This window comes from Tyto alba, unplaced genomic scaffold (genome assembly GCF_018691265.1).
Source record: "Tyto alba isolate M040663 unplaced genomic scaffold, T.alba_DEE_v4.0 Super-Scaffold_2, whole genome shotgun sequence".
In the NCBI taxonomy this organism is placed as follows: Eukaryota; Metazoa; Chordata; class Aves; order Strigiformes; family Tytonidae; genus Tyto; species Tyto alba.
Window position 1 is genome coordinate 86,269,223 of NW_024881282.1, and position 22,504 is coordinate 86,291,726.

Consider the following 22,504-nt stretch of genomic DNA (forward strand, 5'->3'; position numbering starts at 1 on the left):
ATTATTGAATTAACTCAATTCCTGGCTTTCTAAATGTAGGAGTATTACTGCTTTTAATATAGAGCCTGTCACTCTAATGCAGAAAAACCTGCTGAGAACGAACAGCACAAAAGAAGTGCAAACAAAATAGCAGGGACACAGTTTTAAGCAGGAGAGTGATTAGGACAAAATACTAACAGATTGGAGATTCAGGTCAAGATCTTAGGCCTTTCTAGAATATATGCTTCAATTCTCATCTAAACAACACTTAAGAGAACTGTGTATCTCTAAAATACTCAGTTTCCCCTTCCAACTTTAAAAATTACCCATTTGTGTCTTCTTTATGTAATGGACACTATGCTTAGGATGTATTTCAACAACCATTGTCCCTCTGAAAGAACGGAGTCTCACCTAGGTTCTCTCTAGAGTCCCTCCAAAGAGCAATTCTTCCTTCTTCAAGATGGATGTCAACAAATAGTCCTCTGAAGACAGCTCTCTGCATTGACTAACTTGGTCACCTTGACTTTTTGAGTACTGAAGTTAAATGCAGTGAATCTCACCCTTTGTACTGAACTCTCTTACTCCTTTTCAAATAAAAGCAATTTTCACTTGGTTATTTGAAATGATTGGCGATCAAATATGGTACTATTGATTGCTATTGTATTTGATCTTCAGCCATGCAGATATTGCAGAAATTTCATGTGTGCTCTTGTTGAAGGAGAGAATTGAGAACCTCTTATTCTGTGTACTTGGAAATTGCTTTTCTAAAGGAAGATTGCAAATAGAAATGAAGAGCTACTAGAAAATCCCATTTTTTAATATGCTTCTTTCACCCATGTGGAAAGTCATGGTTTTGTTTGTCAATTGAAATTTTGTGGATGGAGATCTAACAGTCATCCTTACGCATGCGGATTTTCATTAAAAACAAGTCATTGTCCATGAGCTGGTTTTCGTTGATTCCAGGCTCCTATACCTTGTACTGTCAAAGGTCAGATAATGCATTTCTACAGGTACTTAGCAGTTGTGAAATCAAGTTGTAATGCCCCATCTTAATATCCTTTCCTGCAAACAATTTAGCTTACAGGCAGTTTTCCAATTAGCAGTATCCAAAATAGGACTTTGTTGGGATTTCTCATTTCAGTGTGGGGATCTGCCTTGTGCAAAAGCAGCAGTATCTAGTTATTAAGGCTGCTGCAATCCTTATTTCTAATGGGAGACAGCCTGGAAAATTTTTAACTGACTGTCAGGTGCAGGGATGTCTTGTCCTTGGTAGTCAGCTGTCTCTACAGCCCAATCCACTGCAACCCAAGGAAGCCTGCTGACTCTGGGTGTGCTTACACCAGGAAGACCAACTCAGTTATGAGTACATGGGCTGCTAGAGATTGTCAGTCATCTGTCGCTCAACCACTTACCGTCCCTCGCTGTTACCTCGTGTGCTAATCATACTATATTGAGCACCTCCATCTCTGTTACTTTCCCCCATGATGCTTCTACCAATTTGTTCCTGTGCCTGTTTCCTCCTCCCATCTATTTATCAGGGCAGACAGCCTGCTGAGATATACCTTATATCTACATAGCCCAGCAGATATAAGTATACCGCTGCTTTCCAGCAGGGAGGTTTTATCTTTTATGTTGGCCAGCCACTACCAGGCTGTGTACATGTTCCTTTATGATGGCTAACTCAGGAGGCAGCAACCTCAGCTCTTCAGTGAGTCAAGCAGCATCTTTCAACTTTATCAAGCCACAGAATGGATTATTACAGGCTCAGAGTTGGCACAGCAAGTTTCAGCGTTTCTTCGGAGCATAGCAGTGTATTCTCATTCAGCGTGGCATTGTCCTCTGGCTGCTGAGGAGACAGAGCTCATGGCCCTGGGCAGCACCTTGTTGGTGTAGCCATCTGGCTTCTGGGGCTGGAGCTTTCTTCACAGGTCAGTGCTTGATGGTCATACCAGCTTGCCTGTGGGAAGTTTGAGTACTTTTAAGAGTGAGTGATGGGATTGACATGCCCTAAGACTGGCTACCCTAGGACTTTCTCCTTTTTTCCTTCCCAAGTTTGCTTGAGATGCTTCATCAAGAAGCCTACCAGGGGTTTTAATTGCATTTGGTTGTACAGAAGCAGAAAAGAAAACATACTCATGAAATCAGATAACCTGGGATGTGCAAATGTCACATGACACATTACATAGCATATGACAGTCAGTTGTGCTCCAGAATCTTAAACAGAGACCCGTAACAAGTACATGCCTGTCTACACTGACTTCCAGCTACACCAGCTCCCAATGGTGTCTTGCTGCTAATGATGACAGCTCTACAGCCAGCTGGAGTGTCTGTGCTGTAATGTGACATGTCGTGTCACCGCCTTCCTTCTGATGTAAACTGACAACTCCTTGGATCTTGACAATGTTGTTGTTTGTTTGTGGCAATAGCTGCAGTAGGGTAGAGTAAAGGGGAGGGAGGAGGACAGTGAAGAGAAGGCTGTTTTTCCCACTTGACAAATGCCAAATCAAGCACTGCCATGAATGCATTATCTCAGTCCTGGGGTAACCTGCATTTAATTTATTCTGCTGTCGTGAGTGACCAGCGCAGAATCAATTACACTAGCCTTGAAAAGAAGATAAACAATTTAGATTGTCCAAAGGGATGTGTCTGCAGTGCGTGATGGTGGTCACTTCCCATCAGCACTGCTGGCTCTTCTGTGAAAATAGTCAAACCTGATTTATTGGTGATGATCAGTTAGAAATGTCAGGCCTGATCTTCTCAATTCCCATGAGGATCAGTCGAACCTGTAGGCATTCAACCCTTATAGTTTTGATGCTTTAAGTTCAGTGCCTACATCTAGATTTGGCTTCCCAATTTTACATAAAATGCTTGAGGGACTTTATGCTTTTAAAGGGTTTTCATTTCTAAAGGCTGTAAGTGGGGCTGTCTCGACTTACTCAGTTTTGCAGGACTTTGGATTTAAACAGTACTGGTGTGTGCAGAGAGTTGTCTCCTGGGTCTCGTATGAAGCCCCATTAATCAAAATAAGAAAGATAAGTATTCCTGGACTCCTTCATTAAATGAAATTTTGAGAGCTGCCCAAAGCCAGTAGCTGAACTCTAGGAATATTTACCCCCATTACAGACACCATTGCTTATTTACGAGGCTATATTTCAAAGAAAGTCTTCTCACTGTGAATGCTTTAGGAGGCTGCCTTTCACTTCTGATACATGATGCTGAGGTGTTCAAAGTCTTCTTTGCCTCAGCCTTTGCTAGCAAGGTTTGCTTTCAGGCCTCCCAGGTCCCTGTTACTGTTTGAAGCAACGAAGTGTTACCCACAGTAAATGGAAAAGAAGCTAGAGACACTATAAGTAAACTGGGTGTGCATAAGTGCATGGAACCAGATGGGATGCAGCCAGGGCAGCCTTCTGTGCCAAATATTGGAGATAGAAGTCATTAGGACCAGTGGAATGACTTAAACCCTTTGTTTCTATAGCCAAGAGGAGACTTAACAAGACATGTCCTTAAAACCAGAACAATTCCAGGGCCCTTTCTGAATCCTGTCTTCAAGAGTACGAAATGTCACTGGTTGGTTAAATAGCTTAGGAGGAAGATAGCTTCTCACATTTTGCAGACTTTAAGCTAGTAAGACAAATTGGAAATGTCTTGCAAAAGAATATATAGGAGTTTTTGGTTCCCCAAAAGGAAATTGAGTCTTTTAGCCACTGAGTGGTTCAGTCTAGTTTCAAGGATTGTCAGAACTGTGGGCTGTATCCTTATGATGAGACTTTTGAAAATGAGGGTAGTCTCAATGTCCTTACTGTTTGAAGTGTCTTCAGCACAAGACTTTCCATGTCATCACACAATGGTCCCTAACTGGAGCTCCTAGAAGACATTTTGTTCTTGTGAATTTCTAATCTATTTTATCACCAAAGCTTCAAAAGAAGAATCATATTGCCAGCAAAGCTCTATTAGTTTAATATTGTTACTCATGGATCAGCAAAGATTCTGAGTATATTTTTAATGGAAATAATTTCAGCCATAAGGGTTTCTCCAATTTTTTTGAGATCTTAGGGCAGAGAAAGGGTGAGAGGAAAGGAAGTTTTCTTTGGCTTTAGCTGAAAAATCGTTTTTTTAAAAGAACAGTGATTTATAAGAAAACTGAAAATGTTATGCTTGACACGGCTGTTTTCCAGGTCTCCAGTGCTGCCATCCTGTGCATGCAGGTTACTTACTGCTTACAAGTAGTTGGGCAGGTAGGAGTCCTAGTATGAAAACATCAGTAGGAATATCAGTAGTTCATAATTTTTTGAGCAATGCTAATGGAAAAAGGTTTTCTGGTTATATCCAAAGGAGCTCTTTCCACATGGCTGTCCTAGACTATCTCGGATTACATTTGGTGGTGTTTGTGTTAAAAATTTTTAGTGTGTGAGGAATATGGAAAATATTAGTAGAACCCGGTCTGTAGTTGAAAGTGGTACTTCCAAGGCCAGAATCATGTAAAAAATATTACTGTGGCCAGTACTAACACCTTGAGTTATTGAAACTGATTGCTGCAGTTATGTCGATCTCCACATTTTGCCATCCGTTCTGTTAATTACTACGTGTGTTGCATTCAAACCAGACTGTAAAATCAGTCAGTTGTTCATTTTCCTAGTTTCATCTTTTCCTTTCACCAGGCACTTTAGTACAATGGGTCCATTTTGGGCAGCCAAACACAATAGGAAGCACACAGTTAGAAAAAGTCAGCCATCCTTGAATAATACCCATCAGGCAGCTTTCTCAGCTTATAAGAAAGAAGATGAAGAGGTAATTTGATTACAGTGATTTTGCAGAGTTACAAAACCAGATGCAGTCTTCACATACTAGTGGTGAAAGTCAGAACAAGGACAAATAAATATAAGTTGAATCCAGACACATCCAGACATAAAATGAGGCATAGGCTCATGAGGTATAGGTACAGGTGCTCCTGCTGCCAGGATTCTTCCAGTGTGGAGACCCTTGAGGGGAAGCTGGTGCTTTTCTGGAAGTGATGCTTTAATCCAACCAAAGTTGTTGGGGTTCAGGTGAAGGTAATGCAATGAAATTGTGCAGCCTGACACAGGAGTCAGACTTACTGACCTAATGATCTGGGCCATCATTAAACTTAATGGCTCCTGGAGAAGTAATAATGGCAGGAGTCTTTTCAAGCACACTGAAAATAAATATATAACGTTTATATGTAGATTTATTTAAATGCCTGTGGAATTTTTCTTTTGATACTGGGTATTGTCAAACCCTCTTTAGCCAGCCTGTCTGTGCAGCTGTTTCATAGGGAAGCTGGGATAACAGTGCTCTGTATCTGGAAGGAGCACTTTTTCCATTTTACGTCATCTGTCCAGATCTGTTGGGGTGCATAAAGAGTTGTCTAATTAAGTTATTTATTCATTCATTCAGAAGAAGAAGAAGAAGAAGAAGAAGAAGAAGAAGAAGAAGAAGAAGAATGAATGAATGAATCTAGTACCGTCACCATGACCTGGGGTCCTTGGTCAGGCAGCAAATGGGTTATCAGAGCCTGGTGCCTTGCAGCAATGCTCATCTAGGTTCTGAAAGAGTTTTGTGTTGTGATATTTTGGATCAAGTCTTTTCTGACATGAGGATGGTTGGACTGGGGTGTTCTCAGACCCAAGTTTCATTTGGGTACCCCTCTGTAACACTTCATGTACCACAAACCCTTTTCCCATATCTCAGTGTACGCAGAAAGCATTTGGGAGGGAGAGCAGCAAAAGGTGGTTTCTCAATTGCTTTGCATAACTTGGTAAAATGTTTGGATAGAGGGAATTGGGTCCAGGCACATCCTGTCTATTTTAACTCTCCGGCCACGTCTTCTTTGTTTCACCTTCTTCTCCTCTTCCTCTTCTATATCTGACTATCAGCAGCTGATTCTCTGTTAGGGAACTGTGGATCTTAATGCACTCACAAATGCTTTGTCTCATTTTTCCTGATGACTGTATCTTTTGTCTTTCATTGCCACCTGTCCAGTAATCTTTCTTTCACTGTCTCTCCCTCTTTTTCTTTTCTTTCTTCTAAGCACATTTATAATGCCTTCGTACCAGGCAATCACATGATTGTCTCTCCTCAGGATGTGCAAGAGATGTTTTAAAAACCTTATCTTACTGTTTACAATAGCTTGGTGCTGCTGTTTAATAAATTATGGGGATAATTGGTTTTTCAGAGTTCACAGCTACAATGTATTACAGCAGGGATGTAACTGTATCTTTCTTAGCCATTTATCGCTCAGAAACACTTCATATAAAACACTGAAATAAATGTTTTAGTAGCACATGGATAACAAATGTAAGACAAACCTTTCATTGCAGATTTCTGCTCTAAGCATTCCCTATAGGAATCAATTTTTAGGGCCTGTTGCTGCAGCCCCATTAAAGAACTCAAGAGCCTCCTGATTAGTTCCTCGGGTTTTGTATCGCCCACATCTCATAGTGGTGAAGTCATCTGGTCCCCGTATGGCAAACAGTATAGTTTCACTCAGATATTCTACACAATACGTGTATCCCAGTAACTCCAATTGGCACAATGAAACTGTGGCCTTGTTGTGAGCTGGAATGTGATACGAGAGCTACCTTGAGAAAGATGGCAATGGAGAAGGGCAAAGGTGTATTGGGGCTTATAGAGATAGTCTCCAGTGCAGCCCAAACACAGGGTGGTAACCAGAAAGCTCTGCAAGGTGTATAAGCTTCTCAGTGCAGGTCAGTATATGGAGAGAGACTACATCCCTCTCCCTAAAACTTCGCATCAGTTCGTCGTATGGGCTTGCTGTCCAGTGTAGTATCCTCACCAAGCCTGCTGTGATTTTTTACCATCTCTTGCTGTATCTACAGATACATCCAGTCTGCACATGCATTCCTTCCTCAATCATGTCCACATTCATGATTCATTTCATCCTGCCTTTCCTTCCTCAAGTACATTTGAAATGGAGCCACTAAAACAAGTAGACCTGTTCTGCCTGACTTCCCAAGAGAGATGCTCTCTCTTTAGGGAAGGTATCTACCGAACAGAGGAGAGTGGTCTGTAGCATTGAAGAACATCTCTTGATTGGTGACATGGGGCCATCTTGTATTCTTTTCTAGATACAGAGGGAAGACATACAGGGCAACTGTTAAGATTGTGCGGACATCGGATCAGGTAGCGGATTTCTGCAGAAGAGTCTGTGCAAAGTTGGAGTGCTGCCCCAACTTGTTCAGTCCTGTGCTGGTGGCCGAAGTCTGCCCAGAGAATTGCTCTATTCATACTAAAACCAAATACAGTGAGTATTGGCCAAAATACTTCTTGTTGCTAGCTGGGAATCAAAGCAGTAGGAGACTCTGCATGAGTCAGTGATGAAGAACAGGAGTTGTGAAATGCATAAACACTGGGTAGGATTCAACTCATCTAAGAGCAGTTACTTAATCCTGACTGGGCCACCATAAACTCACTCAGTATTCTCTACAAAGAAGTAGGTATCTCTAGAAAACGTCCGTCTCACTCCATCCTAAAATATCTGTTTGAAAGATATTACTTTTTGGAAGACTTTACTTCCTTCGTATGTAAAGTTAATAATATAAGGAGCACATAAAAGGAGCCTGCAGTGGCCAGCTGAGATTTAAACTGCTATATCTGAGACAGCTGACTTATGTGAGATTCATCATGTCCTACTCAGTGAAGAGTTTCTGGCCTACACAACAGCACAGGATGTGTTCAACACTTTTTTGTTGTCAGTGTTACTGATATTACTGGCTCTTAAACATGTCAGGGAAGTGGGAGTGCTGTCCTTCTTCCACAAAGGTTGCAAGAAACCAGTATGCTTGATTTAAACCAATTAGCTTTTGTTTGGTGCCAGAGTAGAAGGAGAAATGGGCTCGAGGAGATACTCAGATCACTGAATATGGGGTTTTGTAGAAGTCTACACCTGAGCTAGACTCCTACCTCCCGCTGGTAGCAAATGGAGAGCTGGGAGGAGTACAGCTAAGAGAGCTTCAACTGAGATTGAATCATCTCAGAGTTGATGGTTGTATGTGGCTGGGTGAGTTGTTCCTCAAAACTCCATTGATGAAAGGCTCAGTTCAGTTATAAACTTTAACAGGGGTGCCAAGTGCCATTTTAGTTGTTCTGGGATACCTCTAACTGGTGAAAGGCAGAGTATCTGTCAGCCCCAGAGGATGCTGTAGAGCATGCCAAAAGGTGTCTTAATGCAAGAACCTAATATAAGGTCAGAGGACTCTCACATCCTTAGTTTCAACTTGGGCCACAAAATACTTGAAGCATTCCTTCGTGCATTGAACAAACATCCATAATTCAGGATAGCTGGCCCTCTCTGCTCTCTGCTGAAAACATTAGCAACTGAAAGTGTATCCAAGACTGTTAACTCATGCAGAAGGGCATTGGATCTGAAACATGTTGGCCTCTTTTCCTCCAAATCACAGCTTGGCTTAGTGGAAGCTTTTCCTGAGTACATATTGTAGGGTTAAATTCTAAACTCCTCACTCATCACCAATAAATGTGTATACATAAGAGCTGTAACAGTCTGTGCTAGACCAAGATGACATCTTTTATTTACACTGGACATTTTTTCAAAATCAGTGTATTTTAAAGTTTCTCATAAAAGTGCACCTAGAGTGCAGTATTGAATCAGTAGCGAGAAGCAAGCCAAAGTTTCCTTCTCTTGGTGGTTAGAGTTTTTAATGGGTATTTTGCTTCATTTCTCTAGCTTATTATTATGGGAAGAGAAAAAAAATAATTAAGCCACCAATTGGGGAAAATAACAATATGAAAAGTGGACACGTTAAGCCAGCCAGACGCAGAAAAAGGCGGAAATCCATTTTTGTGCAGAAGAAAAGGAGGTCATCAGCTGTCGATTTGAATACTGCAGGCTCTGCAGAGGTATGTGTTGCACTGGGATAAATCAGCAAAAGCCCCTTGGTGCTTTTTTTGTCCCCCCATCTTCATCTTCCTTTTGAGGGACTTCTCAGCAAAGCTTAACACTTCCATTCTCCATTTTGAATCCCTCCTTGCTATTCTGTTCTTCTAAGGTCAGAATGGTTTTATTGGGACACCTTGGGCACTTTTACACTTGTCCATTCTAAAGTTTTGAAGTAGAGCTTTTGGTCCCACCTTCATAATGCTCACTAGCTTAACATGCTGCCTAATAGATCTCTGCTTTCTTTTGCTTCCTTGCAAGCCTGTAGGCAGGCAGATGAGCCTGTTCGATGCTTTGCACAGCATCTAGCAGAATGAAGGAGGTCTGTGATCCATGTCTCAGATCTCTTAAGTATTACAGTGAATAATAATAACTCACGAGCCATTGCGATTTCAAGGGCTTTTATTCTTTCATTAACCATTCGTAATATTTCTGTCTCACAACTTGAAGCAATAGACGTTGTAGAAGCTTTAGAAAACAAGCAAATTGTTTGTGTCCCAGATACATGGTATTTGAGGCCTCTGTCTTTACAGTAGGCTGTGTGATAAGACAGGGTCACAGCTTCAGCAATGATTCATGTTCAAATACAACCTGGAGCAGACTTAGCACACCATTCCCAGGTGGTTTTCCCATGATAGTAATGACAAAGTTCATGTGTGGTTTCCTTTCCTCAGCTGAGTGCCAGTGATTGCTGCTTTGTGCAATGTGAAATAAAACTGATTCGCTTAAATTCCCTCTACTTTAGCTGGAGGGGGATATTTTAGTCAGCTTTCAGTTGATTGCTTGCATCTTCATGACTTGGTCCTCATTTAGATGTAGTTCTGCTTCATTTCCTTAGATTATACCTGCTTCAAAGGAATTTAAACTCATGTTAAGCCTAAGTCAACCATTAGCCAAATTTTTCAGCCTTTCAGCCAATATAACTAACTTTGTCTAAAATTGCTCTTTCACTTAAGACCTAAGCATATGGCTTGGATGCACACTCACACATTGCTAAGCTGTCAAAGCCATTTGGGCCACTTATGTATATATAAAGTTCAAAATACACAGTTTCCATCAGTTGGTGTGTGCTTGCAAGCTCTATGTGACAGAAATAACAACAATCTGGTATAATATCTTTCAAATGGAAATTTATGCTTCACCTTCAGCAGTTAGGTGTTGGGCTGAAAGCAGGGAAATCTGGGTGAAATCCTCTGTCCTGGATTTTACAGAAACGCCAGCTAAGAAATTAAATACAAGTATGCACTTGTACATCAAAATATTTTTGAAAGGCATCAAAATTTCCTTCCATTTCAGTATCAGTGACACCCATGACAGTTTGAAGCAAGGTGAAGGTTTAAACTCAAGCCTGCTTCTGATTTTATTTCATCTCAAGCAACCTGAGTTTTGTTTTATCCTTTTAGTATTTTCCATTTCCCCTTCTCATACACATCTGCAGTGCCACAAGGTTTGAGATGCAAGCCCAGCCGAGGAACATTTCATGCCAGATGAGTTATTGCTGTTGACCTTTTGTTAGAAACAGAAGAAGGTTTTGTCCACCATGTATTTTTTCCTTCTACATTTTGTAACAAATCTAAATTGAGGGCTAATCTGCTTAGCACTGTAATGAAAGTGAGATAATTTGGTTAAAATAGATGTTACCCTGGACCAGTGTAGGCATGGGTGTGCAGTTTGACCCAGTGCCTTTCGATTTGCTGCTGTATTAATCTCCAAGCCCGGCTGCTGTTTTCTCTGATGGTCCTTCTTCAGGAGAGCGAAGATGATGAGCCGGACGCAATGGAGGATGAGACGGGAAGCGAGGAAACCAGCTCAGAGCTCCGGGATGACCAGACAGACACCTCTTCTGCCGAGGTCCCCTCTGCCAGGCCCCGGCGAGCGGTCACCTTGCGGAGCAGCACCGAGTCGGAGAGACCTCCTCCCACGGAGAGAGCCCGACGGAGCCGGAGACCGCAGCCCCACTCCTACGGCGAGGTGGAGAAGTGCACGCAAGTCAAGGAAGTGAGTATGGCCATGGGATTTCACTGCCAATTAATAGTGGTAGTCTTCCTAAATTAACCTTCAGTACCAAGGCGTCCTCATCTGAGGAGGGAATCCCTGCCTTGATTCTCTGCACAAAGTAGTTTTCTTTATGAGACCTTTTTTTTTTTTTTTTTTTTTTTTTTTTGTTGTTGTTGCTGTTGTTGTTGATTTTTTTGTTTGTTTGTTTTGGTTTTTTTTAGGAAATCAAGCAAGAAGAGGAAGAAAAGCTCATCCTGGACAGTAATCCATTGGAGTGGACCGTGACTGATGTTGTGAGGTTTATTAAACTGACCGACTGCGCACCCCTTGCCAAAATATTTCAGGAGCAGGTAGAGGTCTTCACGTAACTCTTCTCTTTGTGTCTGTGGTGCTTATTCGCATCACAAAAAAAAAAAAAAAAAAAAAAAAAGGAGCAGCGCATAGCACCTTGCTATCTGGGCCTTGGGGTTTGACAGAGATTATGATCAGAGTTTTAACCCTCTCAGGCCAAGCTGCAGCACAAATTTTGGCAAGGCATGGAAACCCTTGGAGACTTGAATCAGAGCCTTGCCAGATCCTCAGAGACACCAGCACTCCACAGCTGGAGTGCTTGTGAAAAACAGGAGGTTTAAACCTTCCTTGTTCGTGCCAAGGTCCACAGCACCATCCTGGTGTCACACGGGCATCTCAGCACACCAACAGTTAGTGGTTATTTGGTACCTAGGAAGCTTGTCTTTTCTGGCCACATGGATTCTACCCTGTTTTAAAATATTGTCCTGGGAAACAGAAAGCTGCTTCTTGAACCCAAAACTGGTTGCCTGAATTCTGTCACTAACACCTAGATGCTTTGGCTATGTAGACACCTACTTCCCATCTGCATCCCTCTGAAGATCTGGCAGACAGGCCCTTGGATCACCTAATTTTAGGAGATGGCAAGCATCTCCCTGTTAAGCAGATAGGTTTTCAGGGGAAGAAGACAGCACTCTTCATTTCTAGTCAGTGTGAATGTGTAAAATTTAGATAGAGACAGCCATTCCTTGGCTAATGAGTAACAGCTGCTGCTCAAAGTAAGGGCCAGCGCTAAGAAATCATAGTTAGAAAGAAGCAAGTGTGGTTAATTAGGCCATAGCCGATGGCAGTAGGTGGTATGGCCAACTGCACATTGAACTATCTCTGATTCTTTACGATGAATAACTCTGTCCCCGAGTCCAGCTGTGTTGACTGGAAGTTGAAATGTGAGTCTAGAGCGAGGCTGAAACGCTCCATAGCGAGATGCTGTAGTCGCTGTGTCGCAGCACGCTCCGACCGTTTGTTAATCAGCCTGGAATAACGCCAGGGCTTGAAAGCCAACCCCGTCTCTCCTTTGCCAAAGAGTTTTATGGGGTCTTTAATCGAACACAGATGACTGGAGCTTTTCCTTGTGATTTGCAAGGAAGCCCTGGTGCAACGGGCCATGCCATCAAGCTTCAGTGGAGGAAGAACCCGAGCCGTGGACAGTCCTGATCAAAGCAGTGCTTAAGGTGTCCAAATCCTCCTTGTGTTTTAATGCTACCTAATCAGGGCTGTCCTGGGGAGCTTATGTTGCCTGGGAGTTACAGTTCTTTTTCTGCACTTAGACTGATCCTCTCTAAGGGGTAAAAAGCAGTTTTGTAGCCTGCTCGTCTGCTTCTCAGTCCATTAAAGAATAAAGAGGATTTGAGCTCTTAATTAAGAAGAGGATCATAAAGCCAACAGAAATCCCTAATAAAATGGCTTTTGTCTGGGGTGCTAGTTCATCGAGTTTGGTGCATAGATATGCTTGAGGGAAGGACATGACCTCCAGAGGTCCCTTCCAGCCCACACCATTCTGTGATTCTGGGACATGAAATATTGCAAGGTCTCTGGGTGGTCCAGGCCACTCTCTCTTGGTTGTTCAGCAGCTGAAGTGGAACAAGTCAGGTCCTGGGTAGACCAGGGGACATGGCATGGGGCAAGACAGACATAAATCTTTGCTGAGCAAATTACAAGCCAAAAGAGGTGGGGGAAGGATCTGACTTGGCAGTGAGGTCAGCATCAGTCTCTCCGTTCAGCTCCCTCCTGTGTCTCCTGGTGTGCTCTCTGCAGCCTCCCCTTGTTTCAGTTTCTCAGTCATAAATGAGGCTAATCAGATCTCTGTGGGCCCTGCAGAGATCCTGCATCTCAGCAGCTGGAAGGCTTTTTCCAAACTGGAGGAAAGGTGAGAGCCTATGAAGACACACTAGACAACTTCTGAAAAAGCTTGAAGTATCCCAGAGAAAGATGGGCAGCATCAGAGTGGGAGAAAAGGACAGAGGACGAATCAACCTTTAATTTTGGGGGCAAACTTCCCTTCTTGCATTTCCAGACCTGGATATGCTTTCTGCCCTCCGGAGTCCACAAACAAAATCATTTTCCCTGTCTTTTTCTTCCCCAGGACATCGATGGCCAAGCCCTTCTGTTGCTGACACTGCCCACGGTGCAAGAATGCATGGAGCTGAAGCTTGGTCCAGCCATCAAACTGTGTCACCAGATTGAGCGAGTAAAAGTTGCTTTCTATGCACAGTACGCCAACTGACTGCACTTCTCCATTTCTTTTCTGTTCCCCTTCTTGTTCCCTCTCTTTTTTAACATTTCAACTTGTTCAAGGGTTTTTTCCCCTACCCCTTTTCTTTTCCAAGAACATGTGGAATTGGAAGCACTGGGAATTAATCTGTAGGGAAGAAAAAAAAAAAACCCACAACAGAAAACTAGCAACAAATTGAACTAATTTTTCTGTACTTGTAAAGCACACTGAAAGACTGCTTGGCATTTCTCCTTGTGAGCCTCACCAACCTGTTACGCAGTGGTGCAAGGCCAGCATGGATCAGATGGGTTGTCATTCATTAACACAAAGCAACCGATAGCAGATGCATTCCCAAGGAGAAGGGACGGACATTTCCAGATAACGATGGTTTGTCTAGGCCAATTTCTGGACATGAACATTTCTTTTAGCCAACTCTGACCCACTTCTTTCATATTGAAATGTAAGTGAACATTTGTAGCGTTACCTGGGGTTTACTGCAAATTTGATGTTGGTGATCAATGGGCTTTTTATCTCCCACCTCTCCAGTCTTACAAAAGGAAAAAGTGTTATACCAGTCATACGCTGTTTGTTATTCCTGGGTGATTTATGAAAGAGCACTCAACCCACGGTCTCTATACAGTATCAGACAAAGCTGTAGCAAACTAGCAGGGGTGCAACAAGACCTAGTGTGCAGTAACATGTCCTGAACCTCGCTGGCTGTGCACAGTAAGCTGAATGTCTCTGTGATGGGATCTGTACAGCACTGCATTCTTGTACAGGAACATGCGTAAAAGCTTTCATAGTCAAGCCCATCCTCTTAGGTCCAAGTCACTTTAAAGACCTAACTTTGAGCCCCACAGGGTAAAAAAAAAAAAAAAAAAAAATCTATTCAGATTTAATGATGAGGCTGCGAGTGAATGCTGGTTTCATTGGCACCTTCATGAATCTGGTTGCTAGGTGGGAATAAAAAGCATCAATCTTTTCAGGCTGCATATACCACGGTGCTTTAGACCAGCTGAGGATCTGGCCCAACACAGTCTACATACAGCCCCCAGATTGTCCCAGTGCCACCTTGGGGGCTTGCTTCATGCCAAGTAGGGTAAACACCAGACAAGGTAAGGAAATGGGTCAGACAACTTGGGGTTGCCTCAGTTGTGTTTGTAGGAGAAGTATTTTATTTCCTGTTTACTTTGTGGAGATACATGACCCCATTAGTCCCATGTGTTGAGCCTGAATTTGCTGTAACTCAGCAGAGGTTGGCAGCATCACAATGATGTAGAATTCTCCCAAAAACAAGAATCAAACTGGGACCAAGTCTGAATTTTGCTCTAACTTTAAGGTGCAAGTGAATCCCTCCCTCAGAAAGTGAATTGAATGGTTCATGCTGAGTTTTAGCCTGATTTCATAGGAAACCACTGACTTCAGCAGACTTGGTCTTAAACCATGAACAGACCTTTGTTCCCGGGCCTCAGGGAACTTGGCTTGGAAATTGTACACAGCTCTGTTACAGTGTTGTGATGCCAAAGCCCATTCAGTGAAGACCTCCTCAAAAAGAAATGTCATTTCTAGCCCTAAATCTGAAGCCAGTGCTTATGGCCAGATAACCTCCACCTCAAGCACATACCGTATGGTGACAGCAAATTTGCATCAGTAATGCTTCTGACCACTGTGTGCCCAGAAGAACCTACCAACTAACACCAGGATATAGCTGCTGATTTTTCCTTCATCACTTTCTTCCTTAAATTCTTTGGATTAAAGGGGGAAAGCCTCAGAAATAAATATTTTGGACTACATCAGAATCTGCCATAGAGCATGTGTTAGGCAAGAAGTATTGACTTTGTTTGCCATGCATCACTGGGGAATTTCTAGTCTGTCTTTCAGTGAGTTTCCTGATTCGCCACTGGGGAATGTGATGGGTGCAACTGCTGCAGGCTGGGCCAGATCCTGCCAGCTCCTGAGACTTCATCAAGAATTTTCTTACATGGGAGATCAGCAGGACCGGATCTGTTCTCAGCTGTTGTCTTGAACTGAAGATCTTGTAGTTCAGGTTTTAATCAACTGAATTGAAATGGAGTCATCTCTGTATCAAATGGTTTTCCTCTGTTTCTCAGAAATCCAGGAATAGGGTTCTGTAGTGGTGCAGACATTCAAAAACTGGGTTTTCAACTGGATTTCCCACTGACAGTAGCAGTGGAATGTGTCCATGCAACTGGTTTGATAACTACTTTGGATCCTGCTTAGGGTCCCCTAAAAATGTTTCTTCTTTCATTTCTGGAGACAAAAGGATTGTGCCTAGCAAAATGAGAGCGCATCTGAGAAAAACAGGGAGGGTGCTTTTCCTAGCTCCTCCTCGCTTCAGCCCAAACCCTCCAATGGCTGGTATGACATCTGTCAGCAAGAGATAACTCCCAAAAGACTGCTGTCCGGAGAACTGGTGTATGGGAACATTTCAAGGAAGAGAAGCAGAATGGCTGTTTGCTAAACAACATCCCAGCACTGATCTTTTGCTTACCACATCCACCTTATTCTGAGCGTCCTTTTCTGCTCTGATGTTCTTGGAGTTTCTGGCCACTGGGATTTGTCAGAGACATTGAACACTTCCTGGGACACATTGCAAAAGCATCATTTTCTCCATCAGCCTTGAAACTGTAGATATTCCTATGGCAGCTAACTACCCATGGAGGCACGGTTGGGAAGCAGACAGCCACAGACTCTCAGAGCAACCAGCTCTAATGTTGACCAAGCAGGGGATGGGTGAAGCATTGAGCCCAGCACATGGGAGTCTTTACTAATTGTTCAGGGAAGTTAAATCGTATTTAAAACTCACCTATTAAAAAAAAAAAAAAAAAAAAAAGAATTTTAATTTTATCTTGCACCGGCTCTTTTATTTCCTCAGGTTTCTCTCTCCTCACCATTTGTCTTTCATTTGCCGTCTCATTTATCACTCTCTTCCCTTTCAGAGAAAATGATAACCTGAAATCTTTATCCTAAAATTACCTTGGGTGATAAATGATTTATGATTTCTTTTAGTTGGGAAGAAATAAGGGACTGGGCTACTGTTGTCTGTTGCACTGATTGCCTGCAAGAAAAGCTGGAGCTGAACTTCTTAGACAATTCCTTAAGTAAGTGAAAAATCAGCGGTGCATAATTTAACTGGCCAGTATGCTCGGATTGTCACTTACAGCTTGAGCAGAGATCAGAAGGAACTACTTACTCTTGCTTGGACTTAATTTCAATTCTGGAACATTAACAAGGCTTTGGAGTAATGCACTTCAAAGGAGATGTCAGAAACCTGATCTTGGTAGGGTAAAATATCACTTTACTTTGCAATGTAGAAGCATAAGCCACTGGAAGGTTTTTTTGGTCCAGCTCTGGTTCCAAGTTAAATTCAGAGTTGGTGCAACTTCACAGATACACTGATGGCATTGGTGAAATCACATCTTCTCCCCTCCTGTTCCGAATTTGGCATCCAGGCCTGAAGTTTATTGTGGTACCAGCTACAAAAGGCCACCTCTGTGAAGTGCTGAACTCATGATTATCCAAGACCATTACCAAGGGCTGAGGAGCAACCCTGTTGTTGCTTTGGGGCTGTTGGAGGCTGAACTTCAGCACATTCACACAGACCACTTTGGTCTCACAAGAACGGTGTGCAGGCACCTTATTGGCCTCTCTTCGGGCATAGGACCAAGGATGGGCATCTCTGGAGCAAAAGTAGGGGGTTGAGGAGTGTATGGTACCTGCCCATCTTCATCTGAACTGGCTTCTTTTGAGCTTGCACTCAGTCAGGTTAAACAGATCCATGGGCATGTCCCTTCTCCTTACCCGACCCCCTCATCATTTAGCTTGACAGAAACAGCCAATTCCCAGTCTGCAGGCCCAAAGCACCAGTTTCTGAAATTGGATGAAAGCATTAACTTAGCGGAATGTCCATGATGCCCTGATTGGTTGTCCTGCCTTCCTCCTGCTGTCATGGATGTTCCTCTCCCACCTTTAAGAAAAACGCTCTCTTTGGTTTCAGAGCTCTTCTTCCCTTTCCAGCTCAAAACCACAGCTCGCATCCACACTCCCATTTTTTTTATCAATGCCAGGATGACCAAACCCTGGCTTTTTCTACCTCTCAGAGGCGTGATGGCCACTCAGAAGGATTTCAAGGTCTCCAGCTCTACGGTGTTAACCATATGCAATAGCCCTTGATAGTTTGGTCCTGCATGGTGCAGAAAACCTCCTAGAAATGCTGTGTGCCCTCAGTAACCACTGAAATCAGGGAAAATGGTTACACACCCTGTCCTTAATGAAGCATCTAGCAGATACATGTCCTAGCTGAGATGGCCTGACCCACACTGTCAGAGGTATTTGAATGTCTGCTAGGATTTACAAAGAGTCTCAGTAAGTTAAGACGCCCAAACCCCATAAATATTTCATTCTGGGTGAACAGCTAATTTGCCTTAAACTGGAAAGTCACCATTTCTTGGCTTTAAACTTCAGCCTTTTGCAATCCCCAGTTGTGTGCTATGGAACAAACACTATCTCAGCTCTTTGAAGGAAACCAGACACTGTTGGGCTGCAATAATCAACACTCAGTCACCTAAAAAACCTGCCTTGGTCTTTTCAGGGCACAAAATTGAATTTGGCAGAGCTGCAGTGCCATCTCAATGTTTTAGAAGCACAGTACCATTAGGGCACTTCAAATACTTTTTGCTTTTCTGGTGCAGTGTGTGGAAAATTATGAACTCAGACTGTTCCTCCCATCTCCAATTCAAGTGCCAAAAGAGAATAACATGCTGCAACTGAAGACCATTAAAACCAGCTTTATTATATGTGGATAAATATAGTCTCAAGGGCTCCATTTTGGTGCTAAGATACGTCACGCTGTATTTTCCATTGCTTGGGTTTACAAAGCTGATTCCCTACTCTAGGAAATGTTTTCTGTAATCAGCAACATCTCAAGCATTAGGATTTTATTTTATTTTATTGTGGCTGTAGATTTTTAAACTCAGATACACTCAACGAATACCCCCTCCCCCATCATGTGAGTTTTGGAGATGTTTTATACAGTATATTTATGTAAAAACTCTTTCCAAATGTGGGTGCATGTATATTTTCCCCTCAGTAATACTTTTCACCACATCAGCTGACCCAGAACTAAGGAAATCAATTACTCAGGATTTGATCCAGAGGTAACCAAGGTTAATGGAAGGGCTCTTACAGATGTGTGGGCTATGGGACCAGATATTCACCAAATTTTTTCACTTAGAAGTCAAAAAATGTGCATTAAATTAACATAAAATTTAAACGCCTCCTCCTCCTAACAGGCAGAAATCCATCTGAAAGCTGCCAGACTTAACAAGAGAGTGCCCGTGTCCTTAGGTGCTCATGAACTCCCAATAAAGGAGCAGGAGCATTTAATATTCTCATTTATTCTTTGGTACAATACTGCAGCAAGAAGTGCAAATGATCTTAATGGCTGCATTTAGGATATGAGCCAGTCATCAAAGATGAGAGTTTTACAGCCCAGTAGTCCTTTAAATGTCAGCCATCATGTAGAAGAAGAGTGGTTTTGCGGTGATTTGGTGCCACGCACTGAAATGCTCTTGCAGAAGAAGGTATGTGAACTGCACAAAACCAACTTGGGTCGTAGTTTTAAATACACACGGCCTTTCTTTGGTTTTAGTCTTTCATGTTAATTCTTACCTTGAAAAAAGTCTCAAGTTCCTCATTTAAAACTCCAGCCTCTGTAATGGCCCATGGCACAGAATACCAGCAAAATACATTTTTACTGTTCATCATACCATAGATGAGCATGGGGGCATTTTGTTGACAAATGGATAAGATGAGACAAGGAGGTCTTGCTTCAACACCTTGTTGAAGGAGTCATCTATGCAGCTTGAAGAGCTTATGTTCCATACAGCTCACTGTGGAGGGACAGATGTTTCCAATGATGCTGTTGCTGGATAGGTCGTGTAGCCCAAGTAGCCTGATGCAGCAGGTCATTTACCATTTGGCTACCTACCCGCAGATATTCCTGGTCTTGACAGCTGCCAAATGTGTGGGAGAGGGGAGGGAGGCTTTCAGGGAATGAGAGAGGTTGGAGTTCTGGGCTGGATATATCTTTGTGGAAAGGGATCTCTCACAACAGGAGAGTGCAGCTTTGGTCCATGAGCATCATTCCTGAAGGCTTCTCTGCATCTTTTTCACAGCAAAGATGTTTTGAGCCCCAACAGGGGCCAGATGAAGAAAAGAAGCTGGCATTACGTTCAGAGCTACAATGCTGAAAGGTTCGTATTTTGTTTTCCCAGTGGAGATACAGAGATTTGGCCCAGGTGGCTCTAGGTTCTTGGTTGGATAGGAGGGAAAATCAGTTTGCCTTCCTTGTACCCAACTCCTGCGCATCTTCTGGGCTTGGGGGCTGAAGAAACACCTTTTCCATATTTTAGACCTCCATAGGAAATGTCAGGGGCTAAAACCTGAGCTCTCTCCCATAGAAAAAGGTGACATTGTCCTGAGTTCAGGTTGTGGGTCTACAAAACATTCTGCTCTGCGTTACGATGTGACAGGACAAAAATGATCATTCCCAAGTTACCCCACCTGCTTGTTTCTGCTCCCATCTCACTAGAGATTATGGACATTATATCTGCTTATAAATGTATGCATTAAATTTTCCAATCCCTGTTCCATCAAACCTGGTCAGGATGTGCTGACACATGCAATTATTCCAGCAGCCCTCACCTTTGGAGACCTGCTTGCTAGAAAACACTCACTTGGGAAACAGTATCATGAAACGTTCATGTACACAGGCAGGGATGTTAAGTACAGCCAGGCACTTGCTGCAGTATGGTCCAACAGAGGTGAAAGTCTCAAGGTCAGGCTTTGAGTTGAGTCTTCTCATGTACCATGGTAGGACAAGGCAAGCACTTAAACCCTCCCGTGTCTTACAGAACAACAGATATTAGCTCTACAACCAGCAGTTATGGCCCATTAGTGGTGATGCACATTGGAAACCTTTGAACTGTTTTGCATTCCAGTTTGTACTAAAGATTTGATTCAGTCCTTGTGTATATAATCCCTTTGGTGTGTTACAAATATATATGTGCGTGTATATATATATATATGTATATATGTGTGTGTGTGTGTGTGTGTGTGTACACGTTTGTGTATATATATATACATATAACTCAATCAATGCTGGTGTTTTTACTTTTTGAAGTTCACAGGGCAAAGGGCATGTTGTTAAGTTTGCTGTAAGATTCTATTCTGTATATATGTTTTCATGTAAATAAGTGAAAATCTATATTCAGAGTTATATTTTAATTTTTATTCAAAATTAAATAAATCCCCTTTTTACTTGAAACAATTGTAAGCCACGTTGTTAATAAAGTAACAATAAATCATATGTGTCTCCCGATTGTTTTTTGTTTGGCTGGGCAGTGAGGGTTGTGTTTTGATGTGTTTGGTTCATCCCTGAGGAGGTCAGGTGAGAAAGCCATCTGCTTGGCTTCCCTGCTAATACCAATTTACCTTCATCTTGAGTGACCTCATGCATCTTCTAGGACAGGCCAGTCTGGATTGGTCTCTTGTGGTGTTAGACACCTACAGAGGCATCTTGGGAGGCTCCATTTTTGTCCCTAGAGGGAAACACCTGGAGTAAGCTTTAGGCCAAAATCAAACTGCCCTAGGGGACTGCCTCTCTTCAATGCCTTTGGAGGACATCTAGAGAAGGTGAACTCTTCATTTAGGTTAATGCTAAGAGATGGTGAACCTGAGCCAGTAGCCATTCTACATGGATGGGGCATAGATAGACCTAGACATTAGCTATGGTTGCATCCCTCAGAGCATAATGGACACACAACGGTATGACTTGCAGGCAGTACAGGTTCCTGTCCAAGCAGAGGTGTGTCTCCACATCTATGTGCTCTGTGTGCTCCACACCCCAGCTCTGATGAATGTGCCCAAGCTGCCTGGACCACAGTCTTGCCCTCACTGAGCCCCCAAGCATCCAGGGAGGTGCAACACATCCTCTCTGGCTCAACCTTCCATAGATGCCAAGCTGCAGGGTTTGGTTTTACATGCATGCAAATTCTTCCCAGAAGGAGTATGGCACAACATGAAACAACAAGGATAGTGAGTGGGTGAGGAGACACAAGGGCATCCGAGGACCTTTTAGGAGAGTGACAGGGAGCAGGGTGAAAGACAGGAATGAAGGTAATGCAATGAGCAACTCGCAGAGAAGGATGTAGTGAGAGAGGAGCTGATGATGGCAGGACAAGAATTACAGCATGGCCACAGCACATGGAGTAGACACAGAAAACAAAACTTCCCAAGGTGCATAACAGCCATTGAACATGGGGGGAGCCATCTGGCAGTGGTGGAAAAGAGCCACTTGTGAAGTCCAAAAGGTGGGCTGCAGAGACAGTGGCATGCTTTGCAAAAGAAAACTGTATATTTCTTACATGTTTCATATAACATTTTCTTTGTAGTTACAGGCTGTGATGAGGAGTACAAATTCCAGCTTTGCAAGTGAGTAATCTCACCTTTCAGACCTCTTAATGACATCCTGAGCCCTGCCCAGAAAGTCTCCATTTGTTGGGCTAGCTTGGCTACTGGGCATTTGGCGTTGGCCTCATCACCTATGCCCTCTGCCCCAGGGAAAGTGGGGTAGCACGCACCCCGAGACAGGAGTATGGCATGCATCAACATGTGCATGGGAGAATGTGAGCAAAGAGTCTACAGAATTATCTAAAAAGAACTCAGATGACTCTCGTTTTGTTTTTGCTTTGTCAATCCCATTCACTTGCTTGTGGACACAGCAAAAGGGGAGAAGCAAAATTGCTTCTTGCGTGGTCCACCAGTTCTCTTAGTTCATCAAGACTGGCTATTCTTTAGAAGGAAAAAAAAAAAAATACAACAATGGGCAAGCACTTAGGTTTAGGGTGATTTACAACAGGATCAAATTACTGGAAATATATATATATATATATATTTTTTTTTTTTACAATGTCAACAAAGTCTTGGGATGGAAATCCTTCTGTGTTATTCAT

General features: G+C 42.8%; 1 protein-coding gene across 2 annotated transcripts in view; it reads left to right on the forward strand.

Annotated features, from left to right (window-relative positions):
• SFMBT2 (Scm like with four mbt domains 2) overlaps nucleotides 1–20,857 on the forward strand; it is a 124,842-nt gene extending 103,985 nt beyond the window's left edge. For both annotated transcript variants that reach the window (XM_042793019.1, XM_042793020.1), the window contains 5 exons: nucleotides 7,086–7,261; nucleotides 8,702–8,874; nucleotides 10,661–10,909; nucleotides 11,131–11,259; nucleotides 13,341–20,857. In XM_042793019.1, the coding sequence (XP_042648953.1) occupies nucleotides 7,086–7,261; nucleotides 8,702–8,874; nucleotides 10,661–10,909; nucleotides 11,131–11,259; nucleotides 13,341–13,481 (868 nt within the window). In that variant the 3' untranslated portion in view covers nucleotides 13,482–20,857. The remainder of the gene's footprint in view (nucleotides 1–7,085; nucleotides 7,262–8,701; nucleotides 8,875–10,660; nucleotides 10,910–11,130; nucleotides 11,260–13,340) is intronic.
• Nucleotides 20,858–22,504: the final 1,647 nt, after the last annotated feature.